We start from the raw sequence: 14,544 nt of genomic DNA, 5'->3' as shown, positions 1-14,544 counted from the left end.
TCTGGAAGTTGGCATCTTGTTGCTTGTGTCCAGACTGGGGGCCTGTACCAGCAGTTTCTGTGGAAGAAGGGCTGAGGCTGTGGTCTCCCCTGGAGATCTCACCCAAACTGAAGAAGTTTAATGTGGCCCAGAGTGGTCAAAAGAGATACGGGAAAGAGAGCCAGTGGCCTGCCAGGTCCTGAGAAGGGGCAGGCAAGGCAAGGCAAGGGAGGGTGGAGGGGACCAATAGCCCACGTGCTGGTGGGGGGGACGGACAGGGAAACAATGAGGCCTTTGGTGATTGTGCAGGATCCACCCCCAGCTTCCCAGTGTGTCCCCTCTGCGGGCTGGATCCGGGTGGCTGCTGGGGGGTGGGGCAGGGGGCCCTGAATGGGCCCCTTGTCTCAGTCCTGGGTGTGGGCCAGGCTTCCTGGGCACACGGTGCCCTCGCCAGGCCTGACCGGCCTCCGTGGCTTCCACCCCCTGCTGGCTGAGGACAGGGCCCTGTGGATGAGCAGGCCCCTCCCAGACAGCCTGAACTGGGCTCCCATCCCAGGCAGAAGAGGCAGATAGGGAGAAGGACCCCATCTAGTGGGGAAGCGGGGAAAGCGGCAGCCTTAGCCTCAGGAGGACCCTGTCCCCAGACTAGTGAGGACCTGTGGAGAGCTGAATACTGGAGGCTGACCTGGGTGGGCCTCCCTGCCCTATAACTCCCTAGGTTTATGACCTTGGGCAGGTTCTTTGGTTTTTCTGAATTCCAGGTTCCTTATGGGTAAAACGGCACTGACAATGATACCTACCTGAGGGCTGCTGTGAGATGATAGGACAGCATATACAGGAAATGCCCAATGAGTACCGTGCTCTCTGTAAACATTAGTTTCCCTTCCCTGTTTCTGGGTCAGGTCTGAGTGAACAGGGATTGGCTCAGGGGTTCTGGAGGGGCCTCGGGGGTTGGGGTCAAGGCCGGGCAGGCTCTCACAATGGGTTAGAACTCTCCCTTACTCTGGGTTCTCACCCACTTTGACTCCTCTCCCTGTCTCAGGGAGGGGAGGAAAGGCCTCGGATGAGTTGTCAGGAGGGACTTCCCCCTGGATTCTCTATTTCTTTCTTCACTGCTGTGTTTGAAGTGTCCAAGAGACCCCTTTAGCTGGCAACCGCTAGCCTGCAGCTTGTACCCACCCCCTTCTACAAAGTGCTGGTTTTGTCTCCTACTTGGGACTCGTGTATTGAGAGAAATGGCTGCAGTCATGAGGTTCTTCCCATGGGTTTGGCAAAAGATTACTTGCTGGGTGAGTTTCAGAAGCTGCCCCTTCCTCATACCATGCTCGGGTGGGAAGTGCTGTTTAATGACTTCTAGGTCCCAGAAACACCCCCTCTTCCTGGCCTCTCCCCCCTCCTGGCTTCCTATGGTCAAACAAGACAGGGAAGGAAGAAGTGAGGGGTAGGACAGGCAAGGGGGAGGCCAGGACATACACTGTCCCATCCCATCTGTGCTGTCCCTTCTTCTGACTGTTGTATCTATCTGGCCCTCTCCCCTATCTTTCCTCTCCCTTCTTGGTTCTTAGGTTTTATTCTGGAAACACAAAGCTAAGTCAACCATCTTGGAACACCCTGACTCCAAAAAAAATGAATTGAAGGGGGAGAAGGCTATCAAAGCAGATGAGACTTTGAAGTCGGTTGAGTCCCTCAAAAAGGCTAAGGTCTGTGAGATGGAAGTGTCCCCCAAGGTGGCTGATCCTTGCATATTGGCCAAGACAACAGATGGAGCTGAGGTGGAGCTGGACCGAGGGGGCCGGTCTCTGCTGCAGCTGCCCCGAACAGCTGCCAGGTCTGTCTCCATGCTCATGGTCTCAGCTCTCAAGTCTGGCTGGCGAAAGTGCAGCTGGAAGGTCAGTACCATATCCCCCTTGTCCCCAGCAACCCTCCCACTCTCCCCACCCCTTCATGACTCACCCCTCCCTCCATTCACTTGTTCAACATTTATTTCCTGTGCCTCTATTAAGTGCGAGGCACTGAGGTAGGCACTGAGGATACGTGGTCAACAAGATTTACCCAGACTAAAAGGACTTACAGACAAGATCACAGGCATTGTTAGTTCAGTATCGTAAGGTGTGACATGGGAGGCACAGCGATCTGTAGGAGCACAGGGGAGGGGCATCTCATCCAGGCATGGGGAGTCAAGAAAGGCCTTCCTAACAGAAGAGAGGGTGAAGCTGAGACATGAAAGATTTAGCTTGGCTTGAGGCAGGGTGGAGGTGGTTAGGGAAAGATGGAGGGAGTGGAAGGAGCACTCGTAAAGAAAGAATAACATGTTTGGAAGGCTGGCCCAAGGTATATGGGTCAGAGTAAAGCGATCTGGGACCTGAGGGCCCGCTAGTACCAGGCAGGGGGTGGTCAGTTATGGTGTTTGAATTTGACCCTAAAAGCAATAGGACCCCTTGCAGACATTTGAGTGGAGTGACACAATCAGATTTTGATTAAGAAAGCTCACCTGCACTCCTACATTGCAGGTGGATGTATCAAATAGTACATCCACTCTGGAAAACAGTTTGGTAGTTTCTTATAAAACTAAACATGTAATTATCATATGACCCAGCAGTTGTACTCTTGGGCATTTATCCTAAAGAATAAATGAAATTTTATGTTCACACAAAAATCTGAAGGTGAACGTTCACAGGGGCTTTATTCATAATAGCCAAAACCAACCCAAATGTCCTTCAATGGATGAATGGTTAAGCTGTGATATATCTATACCATGGAATACTTCTCTGCCATAAAAAAGAACAAACTACTGATACATACAATTTAGATGAATCTCAAGGGAATTATGCTGATGAAAACAACTAATCCCAAAAGGTTATATACTCTATGATTCCAGTTATATAATGTACCATTCTTGAAATACCAAAATTATAGAAATGAAGAACGAATAAGTGGTTTAGTGGTTGCCAGGGCTGCAGGGGTGGGAGTGGGGGAAGTGAGTTTGTTTTAAAAGACAACATGAGGAATCCTGTGTGATGGGAATCTTCTGTATCATCTTGATTATGGTAGTTGAATACATGATATTGCACATATGATAAAATTCAATACACACACACACAAGTGTAAAGTAGAACTAAGGAAATTTAAATAAGATCAGTGAATTGTATTGATGTCAATTTCCTGACTATGATATTGTGATAGAGTTTTGCAAGATTTTACTATTGGGGGGGACTACTGGGTAAAAGGTATACAGGAAGTCTATTATTTCTCACAACTTCATGTGAGTTACAATTATCTCAAATACAGAAACTTAATTTAAAAAAGAAAAATGTCTAGATCACTACCAAATCAACTTATTTTGGCCTTGAATGAAGTCTTGTGGCATTAATTTAAAGGTCACGTGGCTGACCTCTGGAGGGAAGTGGGGTCAGAAAGGGACAAAAAGAGAGGCAGGAAGACCCATTAGAGATGTTGTAGTCCAGGCTAAGAGAGGATATTCTGGACTGAGGGAAAGGTATCAGGTAGAACAAGTTAAAGAATTGGAGCAATATTTAAGGAGTAGAATTGTTGCATCAAGTGGTTAATTGGAAGATGGTGAGAGGGGATAGGGAGAGATAGAAGCCAAAGCAGGCTAGAACCATGCCCTGAGGGCGAAGGAAGGAGCAAGGGCATACTAGGGGAGGAGGTGCTGAGTTTGGGCATTAAGACAAGATGAGATGTGGATGAGATATCTGCAGGGAGATACTAGGAGGCAGGGATATACAGACCTGGAAGTCAGAGGGAGCTCCGGGCTGGAGACAGGTCCTTCTTCATTTTAGCACACTTTCCATGAAACATTAGTAGGGATTCAAAGGTCTGTTAGAGTTGGTCCCAGTCTTCTAGAAGCTTGCATTCTAGTGTTGAAAATGGACAAGTCTGCAGAACAAATAGTGCTGAAATGTGGTATGATGGGACAAACACAAGGGTAGAGACGAGCACCTAATGCAGCTTGAGAAGACTTCCTGGAGGAGGCAGTGCCTGGGCTGAGGACTGATGAAGGTGAAACTAAAAGCCTTTGCTATTTATCTGCAGGTGGTTCCACCACTGGTTTCTCCCTAGAACAACTGTTTACATGTGTGCATCTCTCTCTTTCAGTCATCTGTGAGTTCTACCTCAGTTCCCTCTCAACTGAGGATCGGGTCCCCTTTGCAGTCGCCGGAAGCTGAGATGCTGCGGGAAGTGTATCTGGTGGTGTGGGCCATTCGGAAACAACTGCGGCAGCTGGCCCGCAGGCAGGAGAGGCGCAGGAGGCGCCACATCTGGGCCCACACGTGCCCCCAGCCTGGCCTCGTTCAGAGCCTGAGTCAGGATGCCCGGAGTCCCCTCTAGGGGGGAACCCCACGTGCTCACGCAGCCCCCACCTCACCGTTAGGTAAGGTGACAGGAGAGGTTAGGACAGCAGGCCAGGAGGTGTGGGTGAGGAAACATTTGCATACTGTCACCTCGCGTCAGGAGCCCTCAGCCAGGCGCCCTTGGCCAGGCTTTGAGTCCCACTTTCCCTTTCATTCTTTTTATTCAATTTGTAAAAAAAAAAAAAAAAATTATCAAAATGTTGGAAAATAAATATCAGATATTTCTAAGTAAGTGGAAAGTGTGTTTGTGGATGGCCAGAGGCAACAGGGTAACTCAGGTGGGACAGAGAGGGGCATCTGAGTTGCTGGACCAAGTATGTTCTGCAGTAACCTCTGGGCCTGCTGGGGAGGTGGTGTGGGATGGAGGACAACAGGTCCTGGCCATGGGCCCACACTCACTTAGGGGCTGAACTGGCTTTGGCAACTCTGCCTGGCCAGTAAAGATAGCAATCACACCTGTTTCTTGAGGACACTCTGCATGCTAGGTCCTGAGCCCATGCTCCCTTGAAAGCCTGCGAGACAGACTGTTGCTGAGGTTACGGTACTTGTCAAAGGCCCCACGGAGACCTCGTTGGAAACTGGCCGCCTGAAACAGCGACTGTCCTGCCTGTCTGGGGCTCTAGGGCTCAGCCACAGCCAGAGTCAGCGGGGCAGAAGACGCACATGGCAATGGCCGGATGCGAGTCTGTTGGGAAGGCACTCAGACCCAGCGAGCCACGCTGCCGAAGACTAGACTTTCCACGCGGTGACACAGTTTGGGGCGGGGCTGTGGCCGAGAGTTGTGGCTGGTGGGCCTTGTCCACTGCGGCCAGGAAGGAGAGAGTTGGCTTGGCACCACAGGCAAAGCAGCTCGGCGGGAGGTCTTGGCGATTCGGAGGGAGGTTGGCGCCATGGGGGGTGGGGGTGGGGGTGGGAGTGGCACGAGGGGAAACCGTGAAGCCTCAAGTCCTCTCCAGCTTAGCCTGCCCTCTTGCGGGGCCATGCAGAGGCGCAGGGGTGGCTCGCCAAGGAAAAGCAGAGATGTTTGACAAAACAGCAACATTCTGGGATTTCAGCCTTCACAGGGATTGGGGTGACGTGGGGACGGAGGAAGCGATGGCAGCAGCGCCGAAGCCTAGGCAACAGCAGAGACCGAGGTGGGGTGAAGGGGAGAGAGAGTGCGGACTGCTGTGTGGCTGCGCTTGAGCAAAGCCTGGGGGTAGTGAGGAGTGACAGGGATGGTTTGCTGGCAGTGCCAATTAACTAGAAAAGTCAGTAAACATCTCCCCAGCTCCCTCCTACCCCCTCGTCCCTCTTACCCCTGCAGCTCTGGGAGAGTTGGGGTCCACTTGCTGTGAATCTGGGTGGCCTTTCCCCAGAGTCCGGAGCAGCACTGGGCCTCTCCGCTCTCCAGCTCTGCTACCCAGAGCCTATTAGCTGGCCACTGCATCTCAACACTTACAGCCACAATTAATACTAATCACCACTTATTAAGCACCTACTATGACTATTTTTATGTTCTATTCTAAGTAATTCTCACAACAGCTTTATGATGAAGTATTATTGCTTCCATTTTTTAGAGGAATAGACTGAAGGAAAAGTCATGTTTTCATTCATCTAATGAACCTAGCTCACATAGGATGTTACATACATGTTACATGAATACACACATACATGTAATATAGCAGATATTTAATGCATGAATAAAGTGGCTTTGTTGGGAATTGGTCCTGAGTTCAGCCTGAAGTGAAAGCCTGTTTTCAGGTGGGTCCTCAAAACATATAATGCAAGTGGCTCCTTTTGGGGGCTTTCCATCACCAGTTGCTCATCACAACTCCATCAGGTGCCAAAAATTGTACTGGGGCTGAACAGGCCATGAAGGGTTGTGTGTCAGGAAACCCAGAGGTTTAATGGGTCCCATGGCTTTGGAGTATGGAGTAGTGCCTCACTATCTGGGATCCACTGTCTAAGCCCCTCCAAGTCCTTAGAGACAGGCTCATCTTCCTATCGTCTTATCGGGGACATAAGATTATGACAGATTAGGGAAGGGTCTGGCAAAGGATGGGCCCCCGAGAGTCACTGGTAAATACAGGCCCAGGAACCAGTCTGGGCTTGAGGCTGTGGGCTTATGGGAAGGAATACTTCTCTCATTTTCCTTTGGTTTCTTCAGCCTCTTGGGAGTGGGAGGGAGGAAGGAAGAAGGTGAGTTCGCCATCAGCCAGGGGAGCTGCTGGCACCTCCTACCCCTCACTCTCCCTAGATATGATGGAATCCTGTCTGGGCTTGGCCAGTGGGGGCAGGAGATTTGTGGGAGAGTAAGCAGCAGGATGGAAGGGGAAGATCCATAATCCAGCCTTGGAGAAGGCCTGAGATGGAACCTGGGAGGAAAGCATGTGGGTGGGATCTCCTGGGGTGGAGATTTGGGGGAAGAATTCTTATCAACCCTAACCCTTTCCTGGTAGACAGCAATGGGGGACAGGGTGACCCTTGGGAAAATCTCCCTCCTGATGACAGTCTTGAATAAAAATCCCACCTTAGACAGTCTCCCTTCCTATCCCCATGCAACCCCAGGCTCTTCCCCTCCATTGACTGCCCGAGGCAAAAGTGGTAGGGCTATGGGTGGGCTCCCTTGGAATCAGAGGTCCTTCTTTATTTTCAAAACTTACCCATCCTATTAAAGAGGGTGTCCCTGGGAATGTGGGAGCAGAATGAGAATGCTGGTACCAAATGCCCTGGCTCTCTTCCCAGTCCTGACCCTACTCCCTCTTCCTCCATCCCCATAGAATTTCCTGAAAATGTCAAATCTTTTCTTCTGCTTTTTCCCTGGGATCCCCCTAACATTTATCTGTCACAGCAAAAACGTGTCACTCCCTTGTTTAAACCTTCCAATGGCTTTCCATTGTCTTTCAAAAAATCTCCAGCGGTTCCCTTTGCCCTCTCTCAGTTTTTGTCTGTCTGAATTCTGTACAGATGCCATTCGACCTAAACAACAGAAGAGACCCACTGTCACGGTCATCCTTTATCTCTCGCCATGCTTTATTTTTTCGTAGTACTTAAAAGTATCTGAAATTATCATATTTATTTTCTTACCCATATTCTTGGGAAGCAGCAGTGAAATGCAGTACTTAAGAGGATAGGAAGTGGTTTAAGCTAACACTTCCTGGATGTGTAACCTTGGGTATATAGGTTAACCTCTCTGAGCCTTGGTTCCTCATCTATACAATGAGGACAGCAGCATCACTTTATCATATGCTTGTCATGAGGCTCAGGGATATGATTCCTGGCACAACACGGGCTCAATAAATTTTATTTGCTATTATGATAATGGTTAAGATTTACGGTTTATGGCTACTATCCCATGGCCTAAAACAGTGCTGAATGAACCAGAAAGCAAACCTTCCCCTAGTGTGTGAGAAACAAACTCCAACCAGCTGCCTTGTGGAGGGAACGCCATTTAGGAAGTGACAAAGAATGTTTGTGCAGTGGGTAGCAGGAAGAACACTTGACAGATAGTTCTGGTAGCAGTTTTAGTACCACTTTGCTGTGGCACTTAGGGAAGTCACTTCCCTTCACTGGGCCTCAGGCTCTTAAAATAAAATCATGGGTTGAACCACTGGTTGCTCTGCTCCCTGCCAGCTTCCAGGGGTTCCCTTTTGGGTCCTGTGCTCCCTTGATCCACTACATACTCTTCAGGGTCAGGAACACATGGTGCTTCCAAGCTTCCTTCAGCCCTGCTTCCTAACAGTTCAAAGCTGCCACGGAGAAAGCTGACCTGGATAAAACATTCTTGGTTTAAGCCTTTGAACCCAGAGACAAAGTCTCAGCCCTGACACCAGATCTTCTTTCCACCCATGTCCCTCCCTCCCCTTGCATCTCATCCACTTTAGGATTTGATCCTAGGGGGGGAGAGCCAGCCACCATGGGCTGGGCACAGACACGAAGGCCTTGGCTCAAAGCTATTCTCAGACATGCACTCAGGCTGTGTGTTCAGCTGGATGAACACAGATGCATGTGCCTGAATGTACTTGCGGGTTTCTGTAGCTATATTTTAACTTGTTCCTGTTTTCCTCTCAGGAGTGGCAGAAATGAGATTACCCAGAAGAAAAAACTGTAGGATTGCAAGGCTGGCATTTTTGACTCTACCTGAGGAAAGAAGTCACCAGTCAAATGAAATGTTAGTCTCCAGGACTGTTGCAAGCTGAACATCCTTTGTCTGCATGCCCCCCTCCAGATATATCCACAGTCCCCCAAGACTTAGAGGTATAGGGATTTGGAGGGGAACACCTGTGAGACTTAGAGGGCTGGAGCTTTTCCAAGGGGCCAAGAGGGCTGCAGGTCTGGGAGGAGGTGTTTCTGCTGGTGGGTCATGCTGAGTCCTTTGTCCCCTGCTTCATTGCTGCTGGATTTTCCAGCACTGTCACCCCTTACTGAAGCTACCTGTCTACTTCTTGGGTCAGTCTGGGGGACTGAGCAGACAGCTGGTAAGATCTCCAAGAGGGAAATGGATCAAGGGAAGTATTTCTCCTTCCTTTCTCACTTCTCTTTGTCCCAAAGCTGAGCTCACCTGCTCCACACCTTCTGTCTAGCTCACCCGGGATGGTTGGCTCTGTCTTCCTGCTAATGCTGAGGACCGGCCTTCTCTCTGTTTGCCTTTTCCTCAGTGCTTCCTGGGGTGAGTGGCTGCAGAGGGACAGGTTTTGGAAGGCAGGTTTAGTCTTTTGTGTTGAAGGAGTCTGTGCACTATTCAGTGAGGGATGGTGTTGACTGTGAGCTTGCCCAAGCTTGGGCAGATAGATGAGGCTGTAAGAAGGGTGATCTCCAGGGTCCAAGAGGTCAGTATCAGCCTTCTCTCGTATTTTCTCTCCTTCTCTAAGTTTAAGACCCAGTTGTTCTCCTTTATTGTTTATATGCTCTGATGATTTCTATACTGTGTTGTGGATCTTTACTAGAGACTCATAGCGTTTAAGAGTTTAATATAGCCTGACCTATAGTGGTGCAGTGAAAAAAGTGTCAACCTGAAATGCTGAGTTTGTGGGTTCGAAACCCTGGTCAAGGCACATATGAGAAGCAACTATACTGCTCACAAAAATTAGGGGATATTTAAAAAATGAATATGAAGTGATAAAATATCCCCTAATTTTTGTGAGCATTGTACAAGTTGATGCTTATCACTTTCCCCCACCCCCATGTTTCTCTGTCTCTCTCTCTCAAAACAATAAATAGAATCTTAAAAAAAGAAAAGAGTATAATATAGAGTTTAAGAGATTGCACTGTGGGACCAGACTGCTGGGTTTTGAATTGTGGCTCTACCACTTAACTAGCTATATGGCCTTAGCCAAATTGCTTAACCTCTCTGTGCCTCAGTTGCCTCACATATAAAGTGGAAATGATTTAGGATTGTTGTGAGGATTTAATGAATTATGCCTGGAAAAAACTTAAAATAGTGCCTGCCACATATTATGAGCTCGCTGCATGTTTGTTTTTGTTATTTTTTCTTATCAATGTCTAAAAGCTATTATTTATTTTTTAATTTATGTATTGATTTGAGAGAGAGAGAGAGACATTGATCTGTTCCTGTATGTGCCTGCCACATATTACGAGCTGACAAGGCATCTAACCCCAAAACTCAGCATTTTGGGACAATGCTCTAACCAACTGAGCTATCTGGTCAGGGAAGATCCTATTTATATATCAGTGGCATTAGTTCTTTATTCTTTATCTATGATATAAACATTGATCATGTTTCTGTATGTGCCCTGACCAGGGATTGAACCAGCAACCTCTGTGCATCAAGATGATGCTCTAACCAACTGAGCTATCCTGCCAGGTTTTTTATCTATGATATAAATTGAAAATATTTTAACATGGTCCTCTGTTTTCCTTTTTATTAAATTTTTATTTCGAGGTAACATGAATTCACATGCAGTCATCAGAAATAATACAGAACTCCTATATACCCTTTATCCAGTTTCCCTCAATGGTAACATCTTTCATATGTATAGTACATCACCACCACCAGGAAACTGACACTGATGCAGCCCACTGACGTTTTTCAGATTTCACTCATTTTACATTTACTTATTCATGTATGTGGATGTGTATTTAATTCCATACAATTTTTTGAGGTGTTGATTCATGTGACCACTACTATAGTCAAGATACAAAAAAGTTACATCATAGGGACATCTCATGCTACCTTTTTACAGCCTTAGCACCTCTTTCCCTCTTCCCTCTGTAACCTCTAGCAAATACTAACTTGTTCTCCCTTTCTATAATTTTTATTTTTGTATTTTTCTGAAGTGAGAAGCGGGGAGGCAGAGAGACACACTCCCACATGCACCCAACCAGGATCCACCCGGCATGCCCACCAGGGGGTGATGCTCTGCCCATCTGTACCGTTGCTCCATTGCAACCGGAGCCATTCTAGCGCCTGAGGTGGAGGCCACAGAGCCATCCTCAGCGCCCGGGCCAACTTTGTTCCAGTGGAGCCTTGGCTGCAGGAGGGGAAGAGAGAGACAGAGAGAAAGGAGAGGGGGAAGGGTGGAGAAGCAGATGGGTGCTTCTCCTGTGTGCCTTGGCCAGGAATTGAACCCAGGATATCCACACACTGGGCCGATGCTCTACCACTGAGCCAACCAGCCAGGGCCTCCCTTTCTATAATTTTATCATTTCAAAAATGTTATATAAATGGAATCATATAGTATACAGTTTTGGGGATTTTTAAAAAACGCAACATGAAATTCTTTTGAGATTTATACAAGTTGTTGCAAGTATCAATAGTGTGTTCATTTTTACTGATGAATAGTACTCATGGTATGCATGTACCATCATAGTCTGTTTAACTAGTCACCCATTAAAGGACATTGAGTTTTCCCAGTTTGGGGCTCTTTGAAATAAAACTTCTATGAACATTAGTGTACAGATTTTTGTATGAATGTAAATTTTCACTTCATGTACAAGAAAGAATCTGCCATACTCTTCCGGAGCAGCTGTACTGATTTCCATTCCCACCAGCAATGCATGAGTTATCCAGCTACTCCACATCCTCAGCAGCATTCACTGTTATCACTACTTTTTTCTTCTAGCTATTCTGATAGGTGTGTAGTGATATCTCATTCTGATTTTAATTTGCATTTCCGTAATGGCTAATGCAGTTGAACATATTTTCACATATGTTTAAATAATTGCCATCTGTGTATCCTTTTTAGTGAGATGCCTGTTCATGTGTTTTGCCCATTTTTAATTGGATTGTTTATTCTTGTTTTTTAATTTTTTTTAAATTTTTTATTTATTCATTTTAGAGAGGGGGGGAGAGAGAGAGAGAGAGAGAGAGAGAGAGAGAGAGAGAGAGAGAGGAGAGACAGAGAGAAGGGGGGAGGAGCTGGAAGCATCAACTCCCATATGTGCCTTGACCAGGCAAGCCCAGGGTTTCGAACTGGCGACCTCAGCATTTCCAGGTCGACGCTTTATCCACTGCGCCACCACAGGTCAGGCCTTGTTTTTTAATTTTTGAGCTTTGAGAGTTTTAAAAAATATATTCTAGATATATAAGTATGTTGTTGGGTATGTCTTTTGCAGATATATTTTTACAATCTGTAGCTGTCATTTCATCCTCTTAGCCGTGCTTTTCACAGAATCAACATTTTTATATTGATGAGGTCTGTGATCCATTTTGAGTTAATTTTTGTATAAGGTGTGAGGGTTAGGGCGAGGTTTTTTTTTGCTTATGGATGTCCAATTGCTCCGGTACTGTTTGTTGAAAAGACCATCCTTTCTCTATTGAGTTGTTTTCGCACCTTTATTAAAAATCATTTGGGCATATTTGTGTGGGTCTATGGGCCTAATTCTGGGTTCTCTTTTCTGTTCTACTAATTTGTGTCTGTCCTTTGACAATACCACACTGTCTTGATTATTATGGTAACCTAACATTGGGTAGAATTTTTCCTCCCACTTTATTCTTTATTTCAAAAATTGTTTTAACTGTTATTTTATGTTTTTCTTTAAAATATATAATACAGTATTATTACCTTTAGTCCCTGCTGTATGTTACATCCCAGGACTTATTTGTTTTTCTCTTTCTGATCCATTTTACTTAGCATAATGCCCTTAAGATCTATCCAGGTTCTGACAAATGGCAAGTTTCCCTTCATTTTATGGCTGAGAAGTATTCCATTGTGTGTGTGTGTGTGTGTGTGTGTGTGTGTGTGTGTGTGTGTGTGTGAGTATGCCATATTTTCTTTTTTTTATTATTAAGTGAGAGGCAGGGAGGCAGAGAGACAGACTCCTGCATGTGCCCCAATCGAGATCTACCCAGAAAGCCCCCTACGGGGCAATGCTCTGCCCATCTGGGGCTGCTGCTCTGTTACTCTGCAACCAAGCCATTTCAGCGCCTGAGACAAGGCCATGGAGCCATTCTCAGTGCCCAGGGCCAAATTGCTCCAATCATTCAAGCCATGGCTGTGGGAGGAGAAAGAGAGAGAGAGCTAGAGAGAAAGAGAGAGAAAGAAGCAGGGAGGGGTAGAGAAGCAGATGGTCACTTCTTCTGTCTGCTCTTACCAGGAATCAAACCTGGGACTTCCGTACACTGGGCCGATACTCTACCGCTGAGCCAACTGGCCAGGGCCCACTACATTTTCTTTATCCACTTATCCATCAGTAGACACTTATGTTTTCTCCAGACTTTGGCTATTGTAAAAGTGCTGCAATGAACATAAGGGTGCAGATAAGTTTTCAATTAGTGTTTTCCTTTTCATCAGATAAATATCCAGAAGTGGAATTGCTGGATCATATGCTAGTTCTATTTTTAATTTGTTGAGGAACATCCATACTGTTTTTCATAGTAGCTGCACTGGTTTACACTCCCACCAACAGTTTACTTGTGTTATTTTTCTCCATATCCTTGTCAACAGTTGGTATTTCTTGTCTTTTTGATGATAGCCATTCTAACATGTGTGAGGTGATTATTATTATTTTGTCACGCAAATATCGTTTTGAATTTTTAAAATGGGGTTAGAGAGATATTTTTAGTATAACTTAGAGCATGTTGTCCTTTCTTTTAAGATCTTTTCAGGGTATCTGTAGCGGTCATGATGAAATCCACACTCCTTACCTCAGCTCCAGGCTGTGGTCTCTCTCTACCTGGCCTCATCTCCCTAGATTTCCCTTTTGATCACTTCCACTATGCTTGGCTAATTTCATTTATTTCCTCTTCCCCCTGGGCCTTTACAAATGCTGATTCTTCTGTTTTGAAAGTTGTTCCCCCACATTCTTCACCTGGCTTGTTCTCATTCCTCCTTCAGAGCTACCCTCTACCTGTGGGCGGTCTTCCCTGAATCCCCACCCCCTTGTTCCCTGGGCTTTGTTCACCGCTGTGTCCTGGGCTTTACTGAAGCGCAGAGTGTGGCAGGCATAAGTGCTCACTGGGTGGAGTAGGAAAGGATGATTCAGTGGGTATGTACTACTTGGTCCTGGGCTCCCCACTCGATGAGTTCAGCAATGGCTTCAGGATTCAGATTCACTTCCTTAGGGTTCCATCTCTGACTCCCCAATTGTGCTCCCCTCCCAGGCTGTGCTCCCCAAGAGAACCTTTAAGTCCCAGGAGCCAGCGAGGAGAAGCACAAAGCTGAGGGCTTCAAGGAAGAGGCAAAGGAGAATAAGTACTGTCCAGAGGGGCTGCTGCCCCTGTTTCAGGCCCATAGCCCAGACACGGGGGTTGGGATGGTGACAAGGGAGACGCACAGGTCTGAAGTATGCAGGGGTGAGAAGTCACAGGCAGTGACCCTACACATGTCTCCCAACCCACCTAGATTTATTTTCCTCAACACACTGTCCTTCACCTAAGAGCTCCATTGAGATTTGCTGCTCAAACTCTACCCTGTCTGTAGCTGTGGCCTGACCTGTATGTTCCTGCCCCTAATAGGTCCCACTCAGGACCCGTCCGGTCAATACTTCCAGGCAGCACTGATGAGGTGCTTCGGCATCTGGGTGGCACCACCTCTCTTTTTCTCATCACAACCCAGCAGTCCTGTCTCCATCTCGCTCTTCCTGCAGCACTTGAGTGTCCTTTCTTTCTCCTAGTCTCTGGTCATCTGTTTAGCAAACTCCTCCTGGAACCAATCAGAGAGAAGTCAGGAGAACTTCCATTCACAGTGGGAGTGGAAGTGGAGGAACTAGGAGTCAGCACCTTGGGTTTGTTTCCCTGTTCCTTCTTCAT

The 14,544-nt window shown here is 47.0% G+C and overlaps 1 protein-coding gene across 1 annotated transcript; it reads left to right on the top strand.

Annotated features, from left to right (window-relative positions):
• Positions 1–64: 64 nt before the first annotated feature.
• SPACDR (sperm acrosome developmental regulator) lies at positions 65–4,532 on the top strand. The gene is made up of 3 exons (XM_066382263.1): positions 65–1,268; positions 1,545–1,868; positions 4,096–4,532. Exons 1-3 carry the CDS (start codon positions 1,215–1,217, stop codon positions 4,327–4,329), a joined length of 612 nt encoding a protein of 203 aa, XP_066238360.1. The 5' UTR covers positions 65–1,214; the 3' UTR covers positions 4,330–4,532.
• Positions 4,533–14,544: the final 10,012 nt, after the last annotated feature.

This window comes from Saccopteryx leptura, chromosome 4, assembly GCF_036850995.1.
Source record: "Saccopteryx leptura isolate mSacLep1 chromosome 4, mSacLep1_pri_phased_curated, whole genome shotgun sequence".
Classification (NCBI taxonomy): domain Eukaryota; kingdom Metazoa; phylum Chordata; class Mammalia; order Chiroptera; family Emballonuridae; genus Saccopteryx; species Saccopteryx leptura.
The sequence above is the reverse complement of the archived record's forward strand: the minus strand, read 5'-3'. Positions and strand labels throughout refer to the sequence as shown.

Excerpts from the sequence above, each read along its gene's own strand:
- SPACDR (XM_066382263.1), top strand. The coding sequence starts at position 1,215 with ATGGCTGCAGTCATGAGGTTCTTCCCATGGGTTTGGCAAAAGATTACT. Across the intron at positions 1,269-1,544 it reads GGCAAAAGATTACTTGCTGG|GTTTTATTCTGGAAACACAA; the intron begins GTGAGTTTCAGA and ends CTTGGTTCTTAG. Across the intron at positions 1,869-4,095 it reads GGCGAAAGTGCAGCTGGAAG|TCATCTGTGAGTTCTACCTC; the intron begins GTCAGTACCATA and ends TCTCTCTTTCAG.